Here is a 25,052-nt window from a genome sequence, read left to right as displayed (position 1 = left end):
CAATTCTATTTTGTGCTCTGAAGAATTCTATTAAACCTCAAGAGCACTTTGTGAAATGTGAAAATGCAGTTTGCTAAAGAGATAGCCTAGGTGGTCTGCAGTAAATTAACCAGTACTGCTGACTGTGGCCATTCTTGTGAGTTTGCTCCAAGGGATTTCTACACTTACACTATAACACCATTTACCAGCTTCTAAACTAGATTTGCCCTCTGGCTGCAAGTCAGCAGACCTTGGTGTAAAACATGGCCAGAAATTAGCCTGACGAAGAGGTGCATTTCAAGACCGGAACAGTGCTGCATGTTACACACAACTAAGTCCAAACCATTACTTACAATACGGTTGTTTTCCCTAGTGGACTTGATGTAGTTAAGTTTTAGGCTGCTAGACTATGATGGCTGCTGCCCTGCCTAGCTGGTGTTCTGTGTTCAGTAAATTACAATACATCTCTCTCTGTGTTGCTTTGTAACAATTAACCTCAGAAAGGAGCTAACTCCATTTGCATGGTAATGAGACATTCATCTGAGCGACACTGGAGTTAAGCATGCTAATAAGTTTTTATGCAAACACCTGAGGGGTCAAGCACAACCACGGACTTGGATAAGAAAACCTTTTATTAAATGCAAATCACTTTTCTTGTAAATACTATGACAGACAACTTCGTAGGACTCTAACACAGCTTGCAAGAATAGAGTCATTTAGGTTATATTTTCAGGCCCCTGGGCTGACTAAGGAATATAGCTGCTGATTTATTTATATTTTGAATTAATATCAGTGTGGATAAAATCCTCATTATAGCATCAAAGCAGAGAAGTGTTAAAGGAAGGCAGAGAGGAGAAAACAACAATATTGCCTTATCTTTCACAAATTTGTCACAGTTTCCTGGGATGCAGGAAGGCAGATAAGACACCGCACTGTAGAGCACAACAAAAGACTTACAACTTTGTCAGGCTTCCATCTTATTCGCCCATCTGTTTTTGCCAAGTGTATTGTTATACAGGCAAACTTCCTAGTGAGCAGGCTATCATTTTGGTCTCTATCTTGCACTAAAACTTCTTGAATTCCGTCAATCAATTCACATTCTGCACTCAGAGTTTGAGATCTTAGCACAACTGGTACGAAACATGACCAAGGGGATGACTGGCTGCCAAACATCTCTGGGACTGAAGGAGCAGAACCTTCCCAAAGGCAAGGCAGATTGCAGAAGAAGGAATGAGGGGAAGCAGCTGACTTAAATTCATTTAACTCTGGCAGAGCCAAGCGCAGGAGGCCTCTTTTGTTCAGGAGAGGCTGTTAGCAGGACGCACTGACTCATTTTGACAGCGCAGCCAGCATCAGCGGAGCGGTTCTGGTTAGCAGTAACAGGAGTGAAACACGGGCAGCCCTCTGACAAGCTGGCTTCCTGGCAAATCATCAGAGGTTTTGCTCCTGGACTAGAACACGTGAATTTAAATACCCAGTGGGTGTAGTGGGAGTTGCTCTATCTTTATGACAGAAGTTTACAGAAAGGAGTATATCATATGGTTATCTGCAGTAAGAGGAGACTATATTGTTGAGACACAGAAAGTCCCTTTCATTTCTGTTGCTGTATTGTACGATGAGTTACTTTTGGGAAAAGTTTGGTGATGTATAATATTACTACACAAAACCCAAAATCTAGTCCAAGGGAATAAAACATATACAATATAACATGGATCATATTGACACCTGGCACAGAGCTACATTTGTTCATTTAAATCAGATGAACCACGCACACCTTGCTATACGCATTACGCAACAGCAACCCAACAAATGTATGCTTCTCAAACATACATAAGTTACTGCTACCTTCAACAGAATTGATAGGTATTTTCATTTTGCTGCTGACCTATTCATGACATGTAAAACATGCCGGTATGCCATAGTCTAAAATTCAAGCCAGCGAATTATAAAAAAGCCTTACAAAGAGGGGAAGCTTTGTACAAGAAAGTACAAAGCTATAGATAACAGGGCCTTCAAAACTTGTCTTGATCCAATTCTAGTACTCCACTTCCATCAAGAATTAACAAAAGTTCTTGGGGATTAGCTCTAAACCCTCACATTTACTGATATGCAATAATTGCATCAAATGTATCACATGTACATCTTCAAGTGCATCAAGAAGCATGAGGCCTCAGCTTGGTGGGTTTGGGATGCAGGGTGTTCAGAAACATTTATATATAACAACTATTAGCTATACTAGTCCAAATTAAAAAAAAAAACAAAACAAACAGCTGTGATATAAGATCAGTAGAATAATTTTTAATAATTGTTTCATAGTCAGGACAGCCTGATCCCCTTTCATTGTCCAAACATTGTAAACCACAGCTACTTATTTAAAAAGAATTCAAATTAAATCGGAATTTGTAGGGAGCAAGAAAGGAGGTTTAGCACTAGGCAGCCAAGAAGGCCAAGAATTAGAAGGGAATTTGTAACAGAGTGAGAAAAGAATAATCATGCATATTCAGTGTTTATAGTTTCCATGAATCTGCGCGGACCATAAATACAGTGGCATTTGCAAATGCAGGTTAAAAAACATAAAAAAATATTATAACACAGATAAGTCATGAGCATATACAACAAACACATCTCTATCTGCTATGAACCTCAAGTCTTCATCCAAAACAGACCTGGAGCTTTTCGAGGACAAGGGAAGGAATTCACATGAAGTCTATGGAAGGAACTAGAAAAATACTGAAGCAACACATTAACTAAATAGAGAAACGTGACACACAGACCATACAAGTTTCCAGGCCAGAAGCAGAAAAAGGATTAAAAAGTGGACTCAAAGCGTATTGAAAGTGAAAGTTGTCCTACAGTTGAGAAGCAATGGCTGAACCATAGAGCAGAATACTTCAGAAAATAGTTTTCATTGAGAAAACTTCTACACTTTTGATTGGCAGGCTACCAAATGAAGTCATGTTTCCTGTAATACCACTATGAAAAAAGGGGTGTATATACAATATATAACTAGCCTTTGAAGAAGAATAGCTTGCTTCTGCAGGCAAAAAAGATTTTTAGTGTATTTTTTAAATTGTGCAGTAAAAAACGCAACTCAGAGAAATTATGAAATGGCAAAGCAGCCCAAACATAGGAGTTCTAGCCTTACACTTAAGGGTTAAGATTACACACTAACAGACTAGATTCCCCAAAATATAAGCCTAGAGCTAGGCTGATGACGCTTAGGCACCTAATAGCGTTAATAGAGACTGTCCATCCAAAACTCCTGCTTTACTGCCCACACCTCTTAGTCACAGGAAGCTACCAAGTGCTCTGCTACGAAGTACCAGTGTCCAAAGATGTATGCAATCTAGGTCTGAAAACCTCAACATGGTATCTCCTTTCAATTCAGTTGGTAAAAAACAAAATAAACCCCATAAACCTGCTAAATTTATACCCTTACACATAGGATTCTCTCGAGAAAAAGGTCCCCTGAATATATTGCTAGAGGAAAAATACAGCTAGTTATGTCCCTGTATCCAGTGCTTCTCCACTGGATGCTTTGTTAAATATTTCCAGACAAAAATACTGAACAACTCTAGCTGTCTGAAATCTGCTTGCCGTCATCATGAGGAAACGGGCTTATCTTCAGTTTAAGACATTGTGATTATTTTATTTGTTCTGTCACTTCTTCGTTGCATTTCTGCAGTTCAACACTAGGAACTATCAGCCTGCTAGGAACTCAACCAGAGAAAGACAGAAACTAGAAGGGGGAGATGGAAATCATTCCGTTGAAAGCACTTTTCTTTGTCTTGTAAAAATAATCACCACCTAATGTTGTCACTGGAATAAGAGCAGTCCTGTTAAAAATTTATACAGTTGTATCACGTTTAGTGGACGTTCCAGGGAAAGCAAACACGTAACTGTAAGCAAACCAAAAATTCGTGAAAATACAAAATACTATCATACAGCATTTTACTGCAAAGTGACCCCTGGAACACCACTGACCTTTGGTGGCTGTTTCCACTGACAACTGTTATACACATTTCCTTTCCAAGAATCTCCTCATTATCACACAAGAACTCTGACACTCAGAAACAGCTTAGGAAAAGAATAGTCTTTTACTTTGCCAGGAAAGATTACAATGCACAGGAAATGCACAGTATGGTTTCAAAGGCATTCCCTTCAACTCCATTGTAGCTTTTAAATATAACAATCTTCCCCTGGTTATATTGTCTTGACTTGATTACACTGGTCTTAAGACTAAATAATAAATAATAAATGACTTTGAGGCTTAAGCTTATGTTTACTCTTTGCACAGTTTTGGAGTTAAAGACTACGATCTTAAACAGGAATTTGGGAAATTTGTATTTTATTCCATACCTCATTGTGGTTCTTGCTTAACCATTCCTTAATAGTGTTAAGGGCAATGACAGCAGCAGGCTCATTTGGAAAACCTAAAAAGACAGAAGAAATCAGAGATAAATACAAAGGACACATTTTTCTATATATCTAAAAAAAACCCAAAACACTGGAAAAAAAATTTTCTCTATCTTTTGGGACTACAGTCTGTCAACCCCCTCCTTCACGGATTTTTATAAAGGTTTTAGGTAACATCAGTAACATTTTTTCCCCACCTAAACACATTGAAAATTGGGCCGGTGATGTTTTATTGGATTTTTTTTGTTTGTTTTTTAAACGCTTACTTAGGAAAGCTCCACCACTCAAGAGAAGTAGAAACAATAAAGAGCTATATATGTGTCCTACTAGGCAGGCAACAATATAACACATGTATCACAGCAATAACTATTAGGCCTACATTTCATGGCATGCAAGAAAAATTCAGATGTTTCTTAAGGCATAAGGGCTTTCTTAAGGTTCTCTTTAATCTTATCTGTCAGCAAAACTGTACAACACTATGACCCCAGTGCCACAGGCCTTAGAACAATAGAAATGTCTGCTTTAGAAATTTGTCACCTAAAACATAACAAACTACATTGGAAATTAAGGAAATCACAAAGCATAAGCATATGAATTTAAGGCCTGATGTTGCACGATATACTAGCAATAGTAACTCCCCCCAGCACTAAACTATCAGAAATCTTTCCAGGGATACAGACTTTTTGTTTTGATGGTCTCTATCTATCAAATCTAAAGATGCTTTCATTACTTAGGCAGCCTTAATTTAATTTTCCTTTAAATTCCTAACTTGAGGGCAGCAAATCATTTTTGTGAGGATTTAAAAATAAAAACCCATAAGCTGCATAAATAGCTCTCAGTAGGTTAGATTAATAGAAGAGTCTTTGAAGAGGTGGAGCTGCAGGCACAGTGTACAAGCAAGCAACAGGGCTAGACAGAGTCATGAAATTTGGCATACAGCTGCATACATACAGCCTTTTCTACATCATTCATCACCCTCGCACCATAAAGTGAAACACAGACACTGCAAAAATTAATAGATGCATCCAGTTTTCTGACCTGGCACATGATCCTCTAAAGTCATACGTTCTTTAAACCTTTTTCAGAACTTGTGCACTACTAGATTAGAAAAAAACCCACCAAAACAACCCACCAACCAACCAAACACTGCCCCCCCCCCCAACAAAGCAAAATACCAACCTCCCCCCCAACCCTAAAACCCACAACAACAAAACAAAATCAAAACCTCCACCCTACAAGGATTTTCTCTAGCAGTACGTGTACTGTTTCGAAGCGATAGATAACAACTGTCCAGCTAGAGTAGCAAGTAAAGTAGTCAATGTTTGGGTAATACTGACATTTAGCATGTGCTGCCTTTGCACACATTTCCCAATAAAGCATATTTTTAATTATTTATTTTTTTTAAATTCCCAGGTCCAACATGGAAAATTAACTAAGATCCTACAAGTGTTACTGCAGATTCTTCCACTGCCGGGAAAATATATTCTTATGATGTTTAATAATACTACTGATATCATCGAGGCATATTTCTTATGACAGAAACTAATGAACACTAACAAAACCCAAAGCAGGGTCTTCTGTCTGATTTTTATCATATAAAATAAGAGACTTCTAAGCAGACCATCTGCTCAAATTAGTAATATCCTACCTAACAAACTGGGACTTCACAACATGGAAATTCTGTACCTTTCGTGTAGCAGATCTGCCTGGACATACAATGAACACCATGCACGGGACAAATATATATTTCAGACAACTGATATACCATTGTTTATGCCTTGAATGGTTTATTTTAAGAATAATTTTCCCTCCGGCAAGATTAATTTTTCAGGCTTGTTTTTCATTCTCTTGCAGCAGGATATTTGCCCAAAATTGTGATAAAGCACTGGCGATTTTATGGAATCTCTCTATAAATTGTACACTATTTAGAAAACCACTACCATACTAACCAATCTTAAATTGAAACTCATCTAGAAAACTGGTGTTCAATTACTCCTAAGTAACCACAACGTGAAGGAAATAGTTCGGCAACCAAAATAGAAAGCCTTGAATTCTGTGTATGATTTCAGAAAATATCTGTAAATACATAGAAGCCTTTTATGAACAGTTAAAAAAATATTAGTATTTTACACACATTTCTGGTAATTTTAATGAAAGTATTACCTTACTGGCTTTATGCAGAAGCAGGGTGGAATTTAGCCTCCTATTCCATAACCTGCACCAGCACAAAAGACCCTCTGTCTCTGATACACAGAAAAACATTTTGGTTTACAGGGCTGGGTTAAAGGGAGATAAAGCGAGATGGGATCTTTTTAAACATGTTTTTGTGTTGTTTTTATCTCTAAGTTACATTTGTCTGCCACAACATTTCTGATCTGCTCCCATACATGCACACATCCCCCTTACCCACTTTCTGGGAAAAAGCAATCTCCGTGAGCACGTGAGAATCAAATTACTTAAGAGAAATGAGCTCAAGGAGCCTCACAGTTAACCGACTGCTGGAGCAGCAGCTCAGGCAATTCTGGCTAAAGGCTCAATTTCACAAAAGATAAAACAGGTAAAGTAATAAGAGTGACACTGGCCCATGTTACTGCAGTGACTGCTCCTCCAGAATACTGAAAAGGACAAGGGCACAAAAAGGCAAAGAAGCATTAGCCGTCAGGTACAGGCAAGCGGTGCTCTGTAGTACTTCACTGGGTTTATTTGGCTGGAGAAAAAGGGAGAGTTGGCAGGTTGTATGGCATGGGTAGGTGTGAGGCGAAGCACGTACCTACGCATACACACTGGCCTCGAACTTGGGCTGGGCTTCCTACATCCTCCAGTGGCAAAGCCAACATTTTAGCAACAAATCCCGATATACCACAGAAACAGCACAACCTGTCTTTGGCTCCTGCAGAACTGCTTCATCAAGTGGGAATTATACTGCAGCCCTCTGCATTTTGCAGTGCCTGCTCATCATATCACACCATATACTCCCAACCCTTCAAATACAGCAAATCCTAGATTCAAGCAGCCACCACCTCTTGCGCCCCTCTCAGTTCAGGAGCTCTCCTTTAAAGTACAGGTTTATTACAGCTGATGCCACAGAGAGTGCAAACCTGATAAATTAGTAGCAAAGAGGGCGTGCAGAAAGTCCTGCATGGTTTCAAAGACAGAGTGGGTGAAGGAGAGATCCCGTGTGCATGCATGCCCAGGGCTGAGCTTTGCTCTACTCATTCAGCACTACCAACTCTGAAAAGTATGTCGGTGTTGACCATCTCCATGTACCTGTCCCTCTGGCCATATGGCTGTATCACAGCTGTGTTTCCAGAAACACCTGTTAGTCCAAAATCTTTGCCATTTGCTCAGAAACTGCTATGAAAGCTTTCACATCTTTGCGCAGTTGCGTCACAGCTAAAATGCCACTTCAAACAGGACAGCTACCTTTGCATAGACCTTCAGAAAAGTGACTGCTAGCTTTAACACTGACTTGGGTACCAGCATCAGCCAAGCCACAGCCAAACTTAGAAACTTCCTCTCCTGCCTTTCCCATGTTGCTAATAGATGTATATACTACTACGTCCACTCACTAAGATGAATGACCACACCTTCACGCTCCCCGCTACAAAAACTGCATCCTACTACCAACGCATAGATACACCTCATCTGAATTCTGCTTTTGACATGTCCTTGCACAGATAGTACCCACAGCAACAGCCTATGAAAGCTTTAAAAGGTCTCAGACTTACAAGTTTCGGCATCTTTTCCCAGGACTTTACTACCTTGCGTCTGGAAATTGCAACACTGACCTGAGAAATGGCTGCTGAAACAAGCTATACACTGCAAGTTCTCACAGTCATCACGGCCATAATTTTACAGAGAAGGTATGATAAGACCTGGCAGAATTATTTTGAAATATTTGGTATGAAATAAAAGTGCTGTTTTAGAGGAAGATAGGGTGGAGGAGAACTGAGAAAGATAGTAACTGTAGATACACACTGAAGTTCCCCTTACATTATGCATTTATTCCCCGGAAAGGAACTGGTAAGGACGTAAGTCCCCATGTTTCATCAACGTACAGAAAATATGTGATGAATTCCCTGTTGTTAGACACCCTAGTGTAAATGCTCAGCCTTTTGTGCTTGGGGAACTTAGCAGAGAAACATTCACAGTATTGTGAGTGCCTCTTACTGTATGCCTAATTCGTCTGTACGGTATCTGAATAATGTATACTATAAGTTCTTCAATGAATAACAGTCCAACAAGGATTGTGTGAGATCAAATTAACAGAAACCTATTTAAGGGACTCCCAAATTGTATGGAGATGCTGGTAGCTTTATCTGTCTCTCTCACTGTTCTCAACCCAATTATGCATCTCATTAAAAATGTCCAACTTAAAATCAGGTAATGTCACCTCCCTATGAAAATCCCATTAACAAAACAGAAGTACTAAATAATCAACTTTTAACACAATGTGGCTGTAGATGGTAATAACGGATTATATCAGTTAGGTTATAATACTAACAAGCAAACATCAATCCAGAAAAATCACTTCAGTAGCTGCAGGGGTAAGTGTTACAACTTGTCAGTTTGACTAAGATGCCTCATGTTTTCTGTAAATCACCTCATCCTGGTAAAAAAAAAAAATAATGTTCTGCATCTTTTTGTTAGCACAGATTAAGTGCTAGACAAGTTTTTATTCATTTAAAATATGTTCCCCTCTCTATGGTTTCTGAAAGGCTCATCACAATCTTAATATTCTTATTTGCCAGTTTTAATGGTTTCATTTTGAAGCCAATCATGAAAAGAACCAAATTCACATCAACACAAATACTCATTACGTGTTTCTCACACTTTCTCAGAATAATATCTACAGTGGTGTGTTTGTGCATATATCAAGACAGAACAGTTTGCAGACTGTTCCTGTGTTCTGAAACTCAAACCCAAGTCCCACTGTTTGATCAACACGACTGTCAAAATGCAATAACTTCCATGTATTTAGTTTATTTATTTGCCAATGATGGTTAATGATATATAAAGGATGCTTCTCAAACAGTAGCTCGACAATCACATTTTTAAACTGCAGAAGCGTACTGAAGGCCCTTTCTGCAGTCAGTATGAGAGGGTATTTCCTCCATGCATTAAGTATTTGCAGCATAGTAATCATCAGCACCAGATGGTCTGAAAAAGAAAGATATTTCCCAGGTTTATTTAAAAAAAAAAAAAAAAAAAAAGGCACTAAGCATTTGTTTCATGCATGTCCTCAAACCAAGTATTATTGGTGCTACGAATGCTTTCTGAATTGCAACAGACATGAATAACTGCACTTCATTACAGTCACATGGGTGAAGGCTAGCTATTGACAACACACTAATATAACACTCCAGCCTTACTGCTTTATGACAATAAAAGGGAACAAACGAGATGCACAGCCCAGCGTGCCTGAGGTAGGGTTAACTCAATACACTCACTTGTCCTTCAGGTGTGAAACCAGCGGTATAATCTTGCAACTTATCCCATATAATCTTGTCAAAGATATATTTTAATCGAATGAATTCACTCATGCTAGGTTGATTCCCATTACCAGGGTAAATCTGACCTATTTGGAAGCAGAGACGGTAGTAGTCTACCAAGCTTAGGTTATTGCTGTTGTTGAGCTATTTTCTCCACCCACACACACCCCCCCGACCCCTTTTTTTTTTTTTTTTTGTGTTTTTTTTTTTTTTTTTTTTTTTTTTAACCATGGTCATGTGGTGATTGGATAAACATGCTGACAAGTTGCTAGCTTGATCATTTTTGTGCACACTCAAAACCTGGAAAGGAAGTGCCCTCATTTGGATCAGTTGCAATGATGGCTAAACAGAAGAGCCATGAATCTCCTCCTAAATAACCTACTCTGCTTTATTGAACTCATCCAGGCAGAGAAAACCTTATTTGCTGTCCACTCAAAAAGTAACTCTCAGAAAGATAGTGAAATTACATACTGTGAAAAACCAGTAACCTTTCTGTCACCCCAGTTATCCCAAGAAACAAAGCGGCATGTATTCACTGTATCCTTCACAGACTGTGCTAGAATAATTAATTAGCATGCACATAGAGTGCCAAAGGAAAATGAAAAGTTTTCAAAATGCACAAACAAAACATTCTTCTGAAGAAATCATTATGTGCCTCTCAATTCCTCTCAAGCAAGGAACATGCCTTTTCATTTTCCTTGAGTGAAAAAATTCATCAGCAGAGAAAAATGCATACAGTTCCTGAAGAATGATTGCCAATTGCGTTCAACCGCTGACACGATACAGAGGCAGCTGGTGGAAGATGGTTAATAAAGAAACCCAAAATAAGCATCTAGCAACTAACGTGAGAAACAGTGTCTCTACTATGATACAGAGACACAAAGCAGGTAGAGTACTGAAGTAACAGAGTCCTTCTGCATCCACAGAGGTGCATTGGGTAACTCAGGGATCCCTGGTTAAGTCAACCAGGGTCAATGCTGGCACCAGGGCATGTTATAAACCTCATGCAAGTCAGTGAAACCAAGATAAGTTGCCAGCTAAGATAAACCAACTCTTGACAACAGGGATGGCCCAGGCTTGGCTTGTCAGAAAAGGTGCCCAGCGTGTGCCTGATGCTGTGCTGACGGGCAGCAAACTCTTGTCTGATCAGCACTGTGACCCACCCGCACCGTCTACAACTCAGCCGCTTTTTCCATGCAAATTGCAAATCTGGACTCAGCTTATAGCTGCAGTCAAGGAGAGGTCAGTTACAAGAAGGTGGCTAAGATGCAAGAAAAAACATGTAATTGCTGTTTTTCTGAAACACATGATATCATACTTCATCTCACACTCTGCTACACTGATATCATTGGAAAAACACCTGCCATGTAATTGTGTTAAAAAGGTCAGCTCAATATAGACATATTCTGTAATTAGTTAGGTCATGTGAGCACATAGAGGCTTGCACTAACAAGCCACAGGATTCCACTGAAGAAAAAAATAGATTTCAAGTTTACCAAGATGTTTGATACTTATTAGCAATGGGGGGAGGGGGGGGGGGCAGACGCAGGGGGGAAAGGAGTTTTATTGAAAATGCATTTAGACATGGACTGCTGAAGAGGTATGGAGCTTCCACATGAGTGCCTTACTGCAGGAGGCATTATACTGCAATTCTGCAAGAGAGCTGTGTGTCTGCAAGAATTTCACTTTTCTGCAGCAGTCAGTAGAGTTTTATTAGAAATCAAGATTTTGGTTTCATTCTTTTTCCAGCGTTTATAGGGAGTACACTTGCAGGGGGACCACATCATGGATAAATGGATCCTCTAACAGTCTTGTAAAAAAATATAGCAAGCAATACTCAGAGACTCTCTGGGAAGCAAACCACTTTGTAGCTGTGCTGTTTACTGTGCTATGTGAAGGAGCTTTTCTGTCTGTCGGGGTATTTCTAATGCCCATGTGGAACATTAAGGCTTCAAGCTGAGGATAATAGGAAAAACAGCAAAAAGATACCACAACACTGAAAAGGCAAAGATCTCACTACTCTGGCAATAAGCATTCTCATATGGTACGAGAAAGTATTATACAATGCAAATGCAAGTGAAAGATATGCAGGTAGTTTTGCAATTATAAAATCTACCTATGAGAGTGTATATACAATGTCCGCATAAATTACACAGCCATTGAGACACATGTATGCAGCTGTTCATGAGCTAAAGTACTTCAATCTTCATAAAACACACTCTACACCATATCCAGAATTATTATTCCAGAAACAAGCATTGTACAGAGAAACCTTAATTGAAAGAGGTTCCAAAGTGTACATGAGCTCCTTAATGCAGAGAATTTCATCTCTACTTATCCGTATATAGCAAGTTGGTTTTTTGGTTGGTTTTTGTGTTGGGTTTTTTTTGTTTTGTTTTGTCTTGTTTTTTCAGAGTGGCAACATAATACAGCAAAAATAGTAATTTGAAACAAAGCGTAAAACACTAGTCAACTGTGAAATCTCCCATCATACACTGAATTGAACAGGAATGGGATATTGGCTTCATTGTAGTTACAATTCCAACAAGGTTAAACATTTATTCTACCCACTGATTTAAATAAAAATATCTTGTTCTCAACAGAAGCAATGTGTAGGGAATCAACCCCACCTTCCTGAAGTGCCTTGCTAACACTGCAAGGGATAAAAAAACCCAAACACTAAACACCCCACGCCCATTCACTTGAAACTGGTAGTTTTTCTAAAAATCATGTGGTCCAATGCAGCGATGCTCAACCTTTACTGACACTCTCCAGGCCCTCCTTGACACACAGTGCCTCTAAGCACCGAGGGAAGCCCAAGCATCCAGAGATCTGCTGTTCAGCAATAGGAATAAAGTAACGATCCTGATCCGCACAAAGCCCCGTTCCCTATGGAACTGTATTTTGCAGTTGATTGCAGACTTCAATTACGAAGGCTTGCCTGAAGTTGAGATACCTCCTTGCCGACTCCCTGATGTCTACTAATACACCTGCCACTACAGCCTGGGCAGGGGGAGAAAGGGGATTAACTGGCATGAGAGGCTCCTTCTTCCTGCTGGCAGGGTCTTTGTGCAGACAGCGGGAGCGGGGAAAGTGCATTGAGGTGCAGCAGGTTGGGGTGGAGGAAAAGGAGGAGAGGCAGAGAGCACAGGACCTCTCGCTGTGAGATGGGGCGCAGAGCTCTGGGGAAGAGGGCTGAATCTGGCAGAGGCAATATCAGGGCTATTGGCTTCTCTCGAGCTCTCAGTATTTCGACTAGAACAGGCAGTGCACTGTGACAGGAGTATACAAGTACAAGGACTTGGGGATACACACACACACACATATATATATATAAGGAACATAAGGGAAGACAAGCCACCGTAGCAAAATGAAGGGAGATGACACTGTAAAAGTCCGAGAAACTTCAGAGGAAGAAAACATACATAGGCAATGGACAAAAATAGTCACATAAAGAAAACAGACGGTGTCCCCAGCCCAGCTCTATCCTTTAAATCACTTCCACCACATTCAATTGCTCTGACAGATGCAACCCGAAGACCTAGCTGGATTATCTAAGACCAAGAGTACTTGGTGAAGGCCATACACGTACAAGAACAAACGAAACAATCTGACATTATTTCTACTGAAGCACAGTTCTTATCTGCTTTCTAAGGGAAATCAAAGATTTCTTAACAGCACAAAGAAAATCAGCCGAAACAAGATATACTTACTCCTTGGGGGTGGGGGAGGGAGAAATAAGATAATTTTAATTTTTTTTTCCCCAAAAGACCTATATAGAAAAAAAGTTATAGGGCAGGTTGGGTGAAAAAGCGAGATACTGTGGGAAGCATATTTAATCTACTTAGTTTACTCTTCTTAACAAATACATTATTGATTCTTGGTTTGTGCATTTCATTCACACCATGGAATTTTTTTTCCATACTTGCCTCAGGCAGTGATAAACCATAGTAAGGGTCACACAGACCAGAAGCTATTGTATTCAGGAAATACACAACAGCTCAAATCTGAAATATTTCCAGATAATCTGCAGTGCAAAAATGCCAGTACATTTTTGAGGAACAGAGAGGCGGTTGCATCTTGTATTTGATGCTCAATGGCTTCTGTTCTTCACTGTACAGTAGGGCACATCATACTACTTAAACACCCGCTACGTGAATACTGCTAAAAGAAGTGCTTTTGCAGGACATTAGTGCAATGATGTGTCAAGTCAATCTCAACATTTTATGCATTATTTTTTTTAAGAGGAAGCATTTTTTCCTCCTTGCCTAGAAGCTGCTTCACTTCTGTGGAAGTCATTTGTCTGGCATCTGAAAATACATATCTTTTTTTTTTTTTTTTTTTTTTTGTTCAGCATGGGTCACAGTGCACCTTATTTGATTTTATGCTACTGTATGTACCAGCAACAGCCAATCTACTCTAAACACATAACTTTATTTCAGGCTGTATTGCAGCAACTTTGTGAACAACAATTACATGGAAGTGATGAGCAGCTATTCAAGCCTTCTCCCAATGCTGTACTGAAAATTCTTTTTGCTTGTTCTGTTACCTGAGATCACAGCAACATACACAAAAGGAGAAATGCAATTAGGAGTTTTAGGAATTGGATTGATGGGAAAACTGGTTTAAAGCAAGGAGAAGGAAAACCTGATATTTAAAACTTTGATTTTGACAAACTCAATTGGTTGCAACTATGCATCTCGTACTTCTGATGCTCTTAGCAAGTCCTCATATGCTAAAGAGCGTAGAACAAACAAGTAATGGGAAAACCACAAAAATATTATAATCTCTTGGAAAACCTTGACTCTTCTTCCGCTTTTTTTCTGTTTTTAAGGACTCATTCACTCACATGCTAATTCTTTATGCTTAGGTTAGCACCCTCTTATTGCAACACTTCTTTTGACTGACAATCAGCCCTTAGCATCGTTTGTCTTTTAAACCTAACAACAGCAATTGATCAACAAAATAGCCCACATCTCATCAGGTTCTTCAGTGTGTCAAAAGATCACAGCATTAATTATCAAACAGATATTTTTTTAAAAATAGGATTCCTGCTAATATCTCTAATTTGCATTTCACTCACGATTCTGCATTTACTGAATCTTGCATACTTCGGTCAAAAAGGAAATGAAATAACTAGTTAATGGACTTCCAACCCCAGAAATTCAAATCCAATTTAGTCCTGATATGAACTTTAGGTGTTATTTACACTTGTTTTTGAAAGCATTTTTGGCATGTATTCTGACAAGTTGTCAGTGGTTGGTTTGTTGTTGGTATTTTTTCAATCATTATACAAGCAAATGTGTTCTGCTTTAGCATGTAATGGCAATTCCTAATGTTTAGAAAGGTTTAAGAAATATCAACATTTCTGGTTATAACAACAGTAGAAAATTCAGCTTTAAAATTAAAAAAAAAAAAATCATTTTGCCATTCTTCAGGGGAAAAAACCCCAAACATAGCTTTTCCATGTCATTTTGCATGATATGCAGATTTCTATAGAAGAAAGAGAAATGTCAATGCAAATGAGACTTACTGTAGTCAGAAGCAACGCCCATATTTGAAAAGGAGGAGCCTATGCTATGGTTGGTTAGATCAGGCAGCAAAGGATATGGGAGACCAAAACATTTCTTTTATCTAACAAGCTAGTACAAATAAGAAGCTGATCTGGACAATTTAAATGTAAATTTCTTACCACCTGTCAGACAAGTGAGATTTAAAGACCTCCACTTAAAAAACCCCAGGCATCTCCAACCTGAGCCTTTAAGTGAAAATTGACCTCCCACCTCAATTTCCTTGTAAATGCAGCCATGTGGCAGCAAAAGGGGTGGTTTATTCAGCACTTTATTAAATTTAGCTTGTGTGTACACTCAGCATGAGATGACCCACACTATGCAAGGGGAAAATGACACTTTTGGGGCATATCTCCATGCTGCAGCCAAACACAACTAATCCTCCCAGAAACACAACAACCTGGGTAGATTAGCAGCAGGCATATGGAAAAGCATTTAAAGTTATTGGACAGAGAAACCTCATTGATTATTAAGCAATGAAGCCAACTAGGGAAAATACATGATTTTTAATTAGGGGAAATGTAAAAGGAAGGTGGGTCAGTTCAAAAGAGCTTTTTACATAATCAAAACCAAATGTAAGCATTAGAGTCAAGCTTATGGAGCAGCTTTAGCCAATGTGATTTCCATTAATTTTATCTGAGTCCTCTCTATACATACAATTACATTCAAGATAGCTTGCATTAATGCAACAGCTGCACATCTCCAGATTGTGAAAAATACCACTGCAATATTGGGTCACATCAGGGTTATTTTAGCAAATTATCAATATGCAGTAACCACCTTCCACAGCACAGTCTTCCCCACATCTCTGGCAAGGGAAACCAGTAAAAAACAAAAATAAAAAATATCACAAGACTGCATGGAGGAGGGAAAATTATCACTGTATGGGACAAAATCTAGATTGGCCAGGCCAATTAACGTAGATTTATAGAAGTTTTATCTCAGCTCTCCTTGCAGGATTTACCTTCAGAAGAGGATGAGAGCTTCTCCCAGCTCTATACCTTAAAAAAGGCATTTCACAAACTCTCCTCTCCCCACTGCAGCAACCCCGGAGAAGATGACAAAGAATGCACCTAAACTAAAAATTTTATAATATTTCCTGGTCTCTGCCTACATTTTTGCCTTTGTATTGCATGCAGGCATCAAGACGCTGGCTGCGGGACCCCTCTGCAGGGCGGCTGTCGCTGCCTGGGGCCAGGTACATCTGATTCCTGCCAGTTCCCAATGGTTCCCGATGGCTGCGCAGCCCCTGCACCTCCCTGACACCTGGTTTTAGAAAGGGCAAAACAGGGCTCTGGAGCGAGTGGGCAAAAAGTAAGTAAACAAAGACAGCCCCAAGAATCCCTACTGCCGGAGGGAGTGCAAGATTTGGGGGTGAGGGCGTAACACTGAGCCTGGGAAAGAGGGAGTGCAAGGAAAGCCTGTATGTCTCGCTACCCAAACCTGTTTTAACTGGCAATAAATTAGTCTTCCCTAACTCTTTTTTACCCATTGTGGTATTTGGCAAGCGATCTACCTGGCTTTACTTGCAGCCACAAGTTTTTCCATCTTATTGTCCCCCCTTGGGCTGCTGAGGAGTAAGAGCGTGCCAGGCCAAAGGTCAAGCCACCACTCTACCACCGATTTCTCAGTCATAAAATATTCTAGCTATTCTATTTTTCTTTCACCAAAACACACAAATTGAAAGCCTGCAAAATGAGGTCACAATAACATGAATAAAAGCTATTAAAAAAAAAAAAAAAAAGGCAGAGGATGGGAAATTAAGACACGAGAGTACTTATGCTGGGGAGACCAGCAGAAGAGTTTGTTCAAAACCAGTTAAAGTAGTTTTTTGTGGGTTTTTTTGGTTTGGGTTTTTTGTTTTGGTTTGGTTTTGTTGTTTTTTGGGTTTTTTTTTTTGGGGGGGGGAGCAATTCTACTCATACTTTTCTAGTTAGATTTACAAAACGAACACATTGTCATTTCAGAAGAAACCAGGTTTATTTTTATCAATCAATTGCTAAAAAAAGGACCTCCACAACAAAGCAAGAAAACTCATAGTACTGATGAGTCAAAACCAACGAGATCAATACCAATGCTTATTTGAATTACACATATTTATACACAAGCTTTGCAAAATAATCTCATGCAGCTTGGTGCTTATGGAAATAAAAGCTACTGAAATTACAGTAACCCCCTGGAGATAAGAAAAGAATAACAGACTGAAAGTTTGTAGGGTTGTATCACTGAAAGTCTGGACATGACTATTAAAAATTATTTCAAAAAGCAAACAAAAGAGCAGTCACGATCTTAAATAGTTAAGAAAAACTAAAATATAAGTTATACTAACACTGTAATAGATAGCCATGCTTGACACTATACATCCAGCACTTGCTATTTAACTTAAAAGTATTCTAGGAATAGAAGGAAAAAAAAGTGGTGGACATCTGGATGAAAGAAGGATCTCCAAAACTCAGAAGGGTCAAAGGAGGATTTGTATTCCTTAGAAAATAGGAATTTTCTTTTTGTCTTAGAAATTAAATCTCTAAAGACACAAATGCATTTGAACAGAAAGACCAATTGCTGCAAAGTACCTCAGATCACGCAAAGAACAAAATTAACTCAAATTAAGAAACCCCCTCTCCAATAGAAATTTGGGAAAAAATTCTCTATACAGACTGAAAAAGCAGGAAGGAGAAAAAAAAATGCTAAGGATAGCATTCAGACTAGCTTTTGCATACAGTTTCAAAGCTGCTTAGAACACTATTTGAGGAAAGAGCTAGTGTGCAATAATAGTGCTCAGTCAAAGGAGGAAAGAATGAATGTCTGAGCTTCTGGGACATTTCTTGTGCTGAAATTTTAATATGGATCTTGTTTCCTATCAGTTCCCATCAGATTCCATGTTTCCTTTCTCATGTTCTGTGTATGTAAGAGCTAGATAACACCAGTGGATACACAGTGAAAATAACTGATGCTATAGAAGGATTGAGGTACTTTTGTAAATTCAATAAACAAATTAAAAAAGCCCACTTATTAATTTTAACAAAGCAAGTGGAAAAACATCAGCTTCTCAATCCAGTTTTAATAAACAAAGTTGCTACCGCCTCAAGCAGCTCATCTCTGTCCCCCAGGAGTTAGTCCACACTCAGACCTGCTGACTGAAACATTTGTGTGAACATCCTTTGCTTTGGTCCAAATCAAGTGGGATGCCTTGGCTTCAACAGCTTCAGACTAGGGTTTGTTGGGTTTGTTTTATTTGGGTTTTTTTTGGTGGTTTGGTTTTTATTTATTTATTTGTTTTTCCCCAGTCACACTCCTTGGGATTGAAATGGATTAGCAAGTAGACAGCGACAGACCTAGGAAGGCCATGGCTCCTGGCATGGGGCAGCTGACAGAATCCGCAGAGTGAGCATCCTCACAGCATGTGGAACTGGAATAGTCAAATGCTGCTTAGATAGGATTACCTGGGTGTTTTGGTGGTGGTGGGATTTTTTTGTTTGCTTGTTTGGGTATTTTTTTTAGGCAAAGTATCTTTTAAATAACTGCATCCAACGTGTATTAATGTTATGGTACTGTCTTAAGCACTGAAAATTATAGACAGATAATTCAGGACAGGACTGAATCACATGATTATCTTCTAGTGTTTACTAAGTGGATATTTAGATTTGTTGTGAAGGGAGAGGGAGAGAGAGTTTCATCATCAGTTCTGACATTTTAGGGGAAGAGAGTAGCCTTATAATTTAGAGGTCCACAGACATTAATGTATTTAATAGGCAGTGACAGAAACAAGCAATAAATGCAGAGTAACCTAAGCAGCAGGTATCATACATAAAAACTTACAAAATTAAGACTACACATGAAATTCAGGCAGAAACATTTTGTTTAGTAAGTAGAAAACCAGTGAAATATATTGACAGCAAAAGTCATAAAAACAACTAATAAAAATAAATAGATTAAAAAAAAATGTGGAGCTAAGAAAAACTTAAGACACCCAGAACGATAAAAAGTGGAGCCAAGGCTGAAACATATTCAGTGCAAATATCAGGGTGACCTCTTCCTAGCCAGAAGCTTTGATACCATGAAACTTCAGTAATTTGTGAAAATTGGTCTATTAAGTAAACATAACTCATTATCCAATGTATTTTTGTAAAGTAGATTATTTTTTGAAATCATATGTAATTTAAACATAAGATAAGTTTCTGAACTACAGGTCTGTTTTATTGGCATAAGTGCTGACGGAGAAACATTTCTATCTACTCCTTTCAGAAAGCACTCAGCTTAGTTAAGGTCAGCATAAATGCCATGTAATCAACATGGGAAACTCAGAAGAAGGTCAACCATTAGGAAAAGATATCTTGAAAACATGAAACAAGCTAAGAAAGGATTCGGAAGTTAATTCTTTACCATCAAATGCATGACATTCCACAACTAGCACATCACCGACCGCCCTTGGTGAGGCAATTTTGAATCCACTGGCATTATTAAAAAATTAAATAGTAGAGCAGTTAAATAATTCCATGTCACTTGTGCACAATTTTGAAAAATATCAACTGAAAATATATACAGGGAGTTGATAAACCCTTGTGTATGAACACAAATTAAGCAGCTAAAGATTCTTGTACATTCAAGCTTGTCAATTGTACATTCTCCACTTCTTGGTTGCCAAGCATGGTAAATGCAATCACTGCATCTGATTACCTATTTTCAATAAAATGGTGACAACTCATTAATCAGGCCACACAATAGTGAAACTGGTGTAAGGTTCCACAACGTGAATTCCTCATTAGGAATGACACAGAAGCACTGTCAATATGCACCCTCATTACCTGCATCATGGCTGACAGCTTCGATTAGAAGGGAGCTCTGAATCTCACATCTTTCTTTGTGAAGAGCCTACTATACATCATTAAACTACTGCTTTACTGAAAGCTAGTAAATTATGACTTATGAAGCTGACAGCAAAACAAAACAGAAGATTTCCTAGAGGGCTGACCAGCATGGTCAACATTTAAGTAGCATCACTGGTTTCTTCTATATTGTATTTTGTACTTTGGAAAATACAGCACTTTCTTTATTTCTCACTTTGGGAACTAGGCTTTATTTCTCTAAAAGGGACAAAAATAATCATCTCTTAATTAAGCAATGCTTCTTTAGCAACTGAATTGTTCTTTTCTCTCATTCTTAAAGCCGGGGGGAAAAAAAAAAAAAATAAACCCACGAAAACCAGAAGACTACAAGCAGCTAGCAAATGTAGCTCAAAATGTCGTTGGACTTGTAGCTGTAACGTTCTTAATGGCACTCTGCTAAAAAATATGTCCTGGCCTCATAATGGTCTGCTATATTGTGTTTACTAGCTGCAACAAAAAGAATAGTTAAAAACCTATCAGTGGCATAATGTTTAGCACCTATTATGGACACAAGTATAACTACCTTAGGGTAATTAAAGGCATAAGAAAATGATTAATGTTCTGAAGCCATAAAACTGCATCAGTTGAAAAGCTATTATGATTGCACTGTCTACAGCTCACAGCCTACACTGGGCAATTTACACCGATATGCATACTGCATAAAACTGATACTCATTTTTTCTAACATCGGATAATGAACTGGTACATAAAGCTTAAACCATGCACCACACACTGGTCACCACTGGAACAGTCCCTGTACTCTCACCCTAAGGATGCAACTGCTTTTTTAAGCTTAGGTTCTAGACCTTCCTATTCTGTATTTTTTCTTATCAGAATGCTGAGCGGTTCACACTGTCGTCATCTCCATCTTAGAAATACGGTTCTGACCATAAAAAAAACCCTGAGAAACAGGGAAATTGATATAGAACACATGCTACCTGGCTTCCAGCTGGAACAACATGCTCATATTTATACCAGCTCTTATTTAGCTCAGGGATGTCTGAATCAGCCACTCCCCACACAGGAGCTGCATAACATTATTCACATTGAACAGTACCTTCCTCAAAATGTGACCTGTGAGTGCTACTCAATTTGACTAAGGAAACCTGAATATTTTTTTTGACCAAACAAGTCACAATGTATGATGAAAGATGGTATTTTCCGTATGGGATACTTCTAATTCCTTGAAAGTGAAGGTTAAACAGTCTTATTCCAGACAGAAATGAAAATAGAAGGGGACAGAAAGTCTTCCACTGCCACAGTATCACAAACAGTAAATGATTAACCTATAAAAGTGTTACACATTATTTCTCTTGAAGAGTTCTTTCAAACATCACAGAGAAAAGGGAAAGGGGGGGAAAGTAATGTGGTGCATTGTCCAAAACTAAATTGGAAAATGATAGCTACGGTTTATCATCTAGTAATATATAGGAAAGCAAGTGCTCCACTCTCTCATATATAATATATTGAAAGGAATAAAAAGAGATGAACAGAAATCGTTTACAAATCAGACTTCAGGGTAATGTTCTTTCCAATGGGCTTGATACTCTTTCAAGAAAAAGTAAGATAAAGTCTTCTCTGCTCAAAATGAACATTATAATACAGGTATGATACATTGGACCGGATTTATCCTCTGCTGAAGTCAATGAAATTAAGAGTCAAAGTGAATAGGGTCAATTACAAACAGCTATGCCTATTCCTCTAGTATTCTTCTATGCAATGGAATATTTCACAGCTACTGCAAACCACTGTATCTTTGAAAACAACCTATACAGATTTACTCCAGTGTGAATTTAGCTGTTTCCATATTAGTTACCAGATGAAAACCTAACATCACAGCAACAGGTATTATAAAGAACATTATCATCAGTAGATCGGTTAAAATTGGGTCTCATATTCCAAATACAACCCTAGAAGCCACACACGTGCTTGCAGCATTCCAAGAAGTATGCAAGAAGAAAACTAAAACGTTCTCCAAAATATCTCATTTTTTCCATCAATGACTGAGTAAATTAATTCATTAGCCTGCCATTTTTTTTCTTTCTATCTGGAACCAGCCTAGGTCCTATTCCCTGGGACAACTTCAGAGACTAGCTATCGTTGCTCAGATCTGCTAGCAATAACCCCCGCTGTGAGAGTCGCCCTGTGCAGCAGCCATAACACATCCACCCAAACCAAGAGACCATCTTGGTTCTTACAGCTTCAGGCAGAAAATCGCTCCTCAGAACATAATTTTGGTTGCAGTCTCTCCAGACACCTTTTAAGCCACTGCACAGTGACTCTTCCTCCTCAGGACTAATCCAGGTGATCCCCGTCCCGCAGCAGTGATCGACGAGGTGCCGGGTGGCACTCAATAACCTTTATCGCACCTGCCAAGCCCTAGCACCAAGAGCGAGCAGTTTGTTTACGGGTGGTGCTGGTGACAGGCACACCAACAAGTCCCCTCACTCACTCTAATGGGGTGAATTGAAAGATTAGTCTGTCATGCCAGCATGAGGCCTCATTTTTCTTCCGTGCTACATAGGTCCCCCCATCCCGCAGCCTGTATTTGATTGTGATTAATTTGTCAAGGCTGGCTATAGCATGGAAATGAAGAAATGGATTGCCAATTACAGTTAGTCTTCTCACAGAATACCCCTCGAACCGGTGCTATTCTGCAGTAGTGACAGCTCAGAAATGAACTGAATGCAGCTCTATTGAGCAGAAACCTGACCCCAAAGTGTATTTTAAAGCAGAAGGTGACTTCCCCCCCTCACCCCCAGCCAGCTCCTCGGTAAATGGTTGACTTCTATTCTGCCTGCCTGGCAGGTACACAAAAAGGCCATCCACATTTATTTTTGTAGTCACCTTGTTACGATGTGTACCGAACTTCTGACTTAACGCTCTTCAACGAGGTACACTTTTTTTTTTTTCTGAATACCTCACCCTCAGTAAGGCTGAAGGGGAACCTTATATGTATACCATTAGTGCTCAGCAAACAAAACCAGCAGTGATTCTGCTCTGTACAGAAGCTCTTAAAAGCATTCGAACTTTCTCCTGAACAGTACTCACAGAAAGGTAAATTTTGACTTTTTTTTGTGTTTCCTTTGCAGTAAACTCACGTATTCTTACAAGATGTTTAATATTTCATTGATATAGACAACTAGCTTATATTGAATAATCAGATGTGATAGATTAATGGAATAGGAAAAGAGTCCTAATATTTTTATTCATAATTATTAATATGGCATTTGAGAGTACCTCTGTCCCAGCAACACATGCATGCAATTCATTTTATGCACTGATATAGCCACTGGCAAATTACTCAAGTTGCATAAATTCAAAGCATGTGTAAAAAAACCACTCACCTTAGAAAGTTTTATTTAAAAAAATATCCCTTTTCCCTCAATTAAATTCAGAACACTCTAATAGATACTTCCATCGCTGTAATTCACTGTATTTTATATCATTGTCTTGGGTATCTCATCTTCAGATGCAGGAAAGGTGAAAATGTTTCCGACAGTAAGCAGCACACAATAGCTTTAAACATGTTCTAAAGACAAAAAGGCACAACTCTCTTGCAGACCCAAGGTGGCCTTCCATTAACACAACCGCATTAACAACAAACCGCAGTGTGCAGAACTGCAGAATATGTCTTATAAACAGGACCCTGGCTTAGAAACAGGATTAGTCATTCATTGCACTGAATCACCCGCCTTTGCTATTCCTCTTCTGCCTCAGCGGCAGTTGCCCTTTCCAATGATATATGGTAGCATTCCTATCTAACAAAGATGCAGAATTAAGGACAACACAGGGAACGACCCTTGGAGGCAGAGATGCCTTTACATTGTCTTTGAGGTACTTCGATGAGACTCAGAACAGCAGCTCTTTTCTGTTGATCTTTTCTTTCATTTCAGAAGAAAGAGAAAGCACTTGTCCTAACAGCAATACGTTTTATACCTTTCACAGGCCACCTAAAAGCCCCATATTCTCTCACATACTTCTGCCACACCTCTTGAAGCAACCTTCAGACATCAAACTTATGAATGAGAGATGATCTTAATAATATCAATTTATGTATGTGGTGACTTTCTGTATTTGTACAGGCATAGTATTTAGGGTCTCCAACACCAACTACGCCCGTTACTATAGGTATTTTATAAATACACATTAAGAGACAACATCTGCTATAGAGAACGAAAATCAGGGCAAATAAGGCTCCCACAATATTCCATGGCCAGACCTATCATCGTGCACTAAAAATAAGGAAAGAATGAAAAAAAAGTAGCTGCTTTCCTCAGGCATTTACTATCTAATGCCATCACAGAAGTTAAAAATGATACAGTTAATAACTTTGTGGTAAAATTAATTGATTTACGTCACACCACGAATATTATTCCTAGTCAACATCAGTGTCTCATGGCTTTTAAAAAAAGCTACTTACAAACATATTAAAGTTTTAAGCTGTGAGTGGGAATCAACATTAACCGAATACACTTAACAGTTTTAATTTCTAAACATCAGATAAACCAATTGTACAGTATTAAAATGACGGTGGGTGATGATCAAGGACTAAAAATCCTACCCTAGGCACTTTATAGATATTTTTCTAGCTGCTTAAGTACAGAAAATGTGTGTTGTATAAGTAAGATAACATACAAGACTAGTTATGCCACAGCACATGGGTAAATGAAATCCTTGCTAATATGACACACATCAGCTCTAGTGCA

The 25,052-nt window shown here is 38.8% G+C and overlaps 1 protein-coding gene across 2 annotated transcripts in view; it reads right to left on the bottom strand.

Moving 5' to 3' along the window:
- MACROD2 (mono-ADP ribosylhydrolase 2) overlaps nt 1-25,052 on the bottom strand; it is an 893,250-nt gene that overhangs the window by 262,824 nt on the left and 605,374 nt on the right. For both annotated transcript variants that reach the window (XM_040612354.1, XM_040612355.1), the window contains exon 8: nt 4,339-4,412. In XM_040612354.1, coding sequence (XP_040468288.1) covers nt 4,339-4,412 — 74 coding nt within the window. The remainder of the gene's footprint in view (nt 1-4,338; nt 4,413-25,052) is intronic.

The sequence above is a fragment of the Falco naumanni genome, chromosome 12 (genome assembly GCF_017639655.2).
Source record: "Falco naumanni isolate bFalNau1 chromosome 12, bFalNau1.pat, whole genome shotgun sequence".
In the NCBI taxonomy this organism is placed as follows: domain Eukaryota; kingdom Metazoa; phylum Chordata; class Aves; order Falconiformes; family Falconidae; genus Falco; species Falco naumanni.
This window is presented reverse-complemented; position numbering and strand designations above follow the sequence as displayed.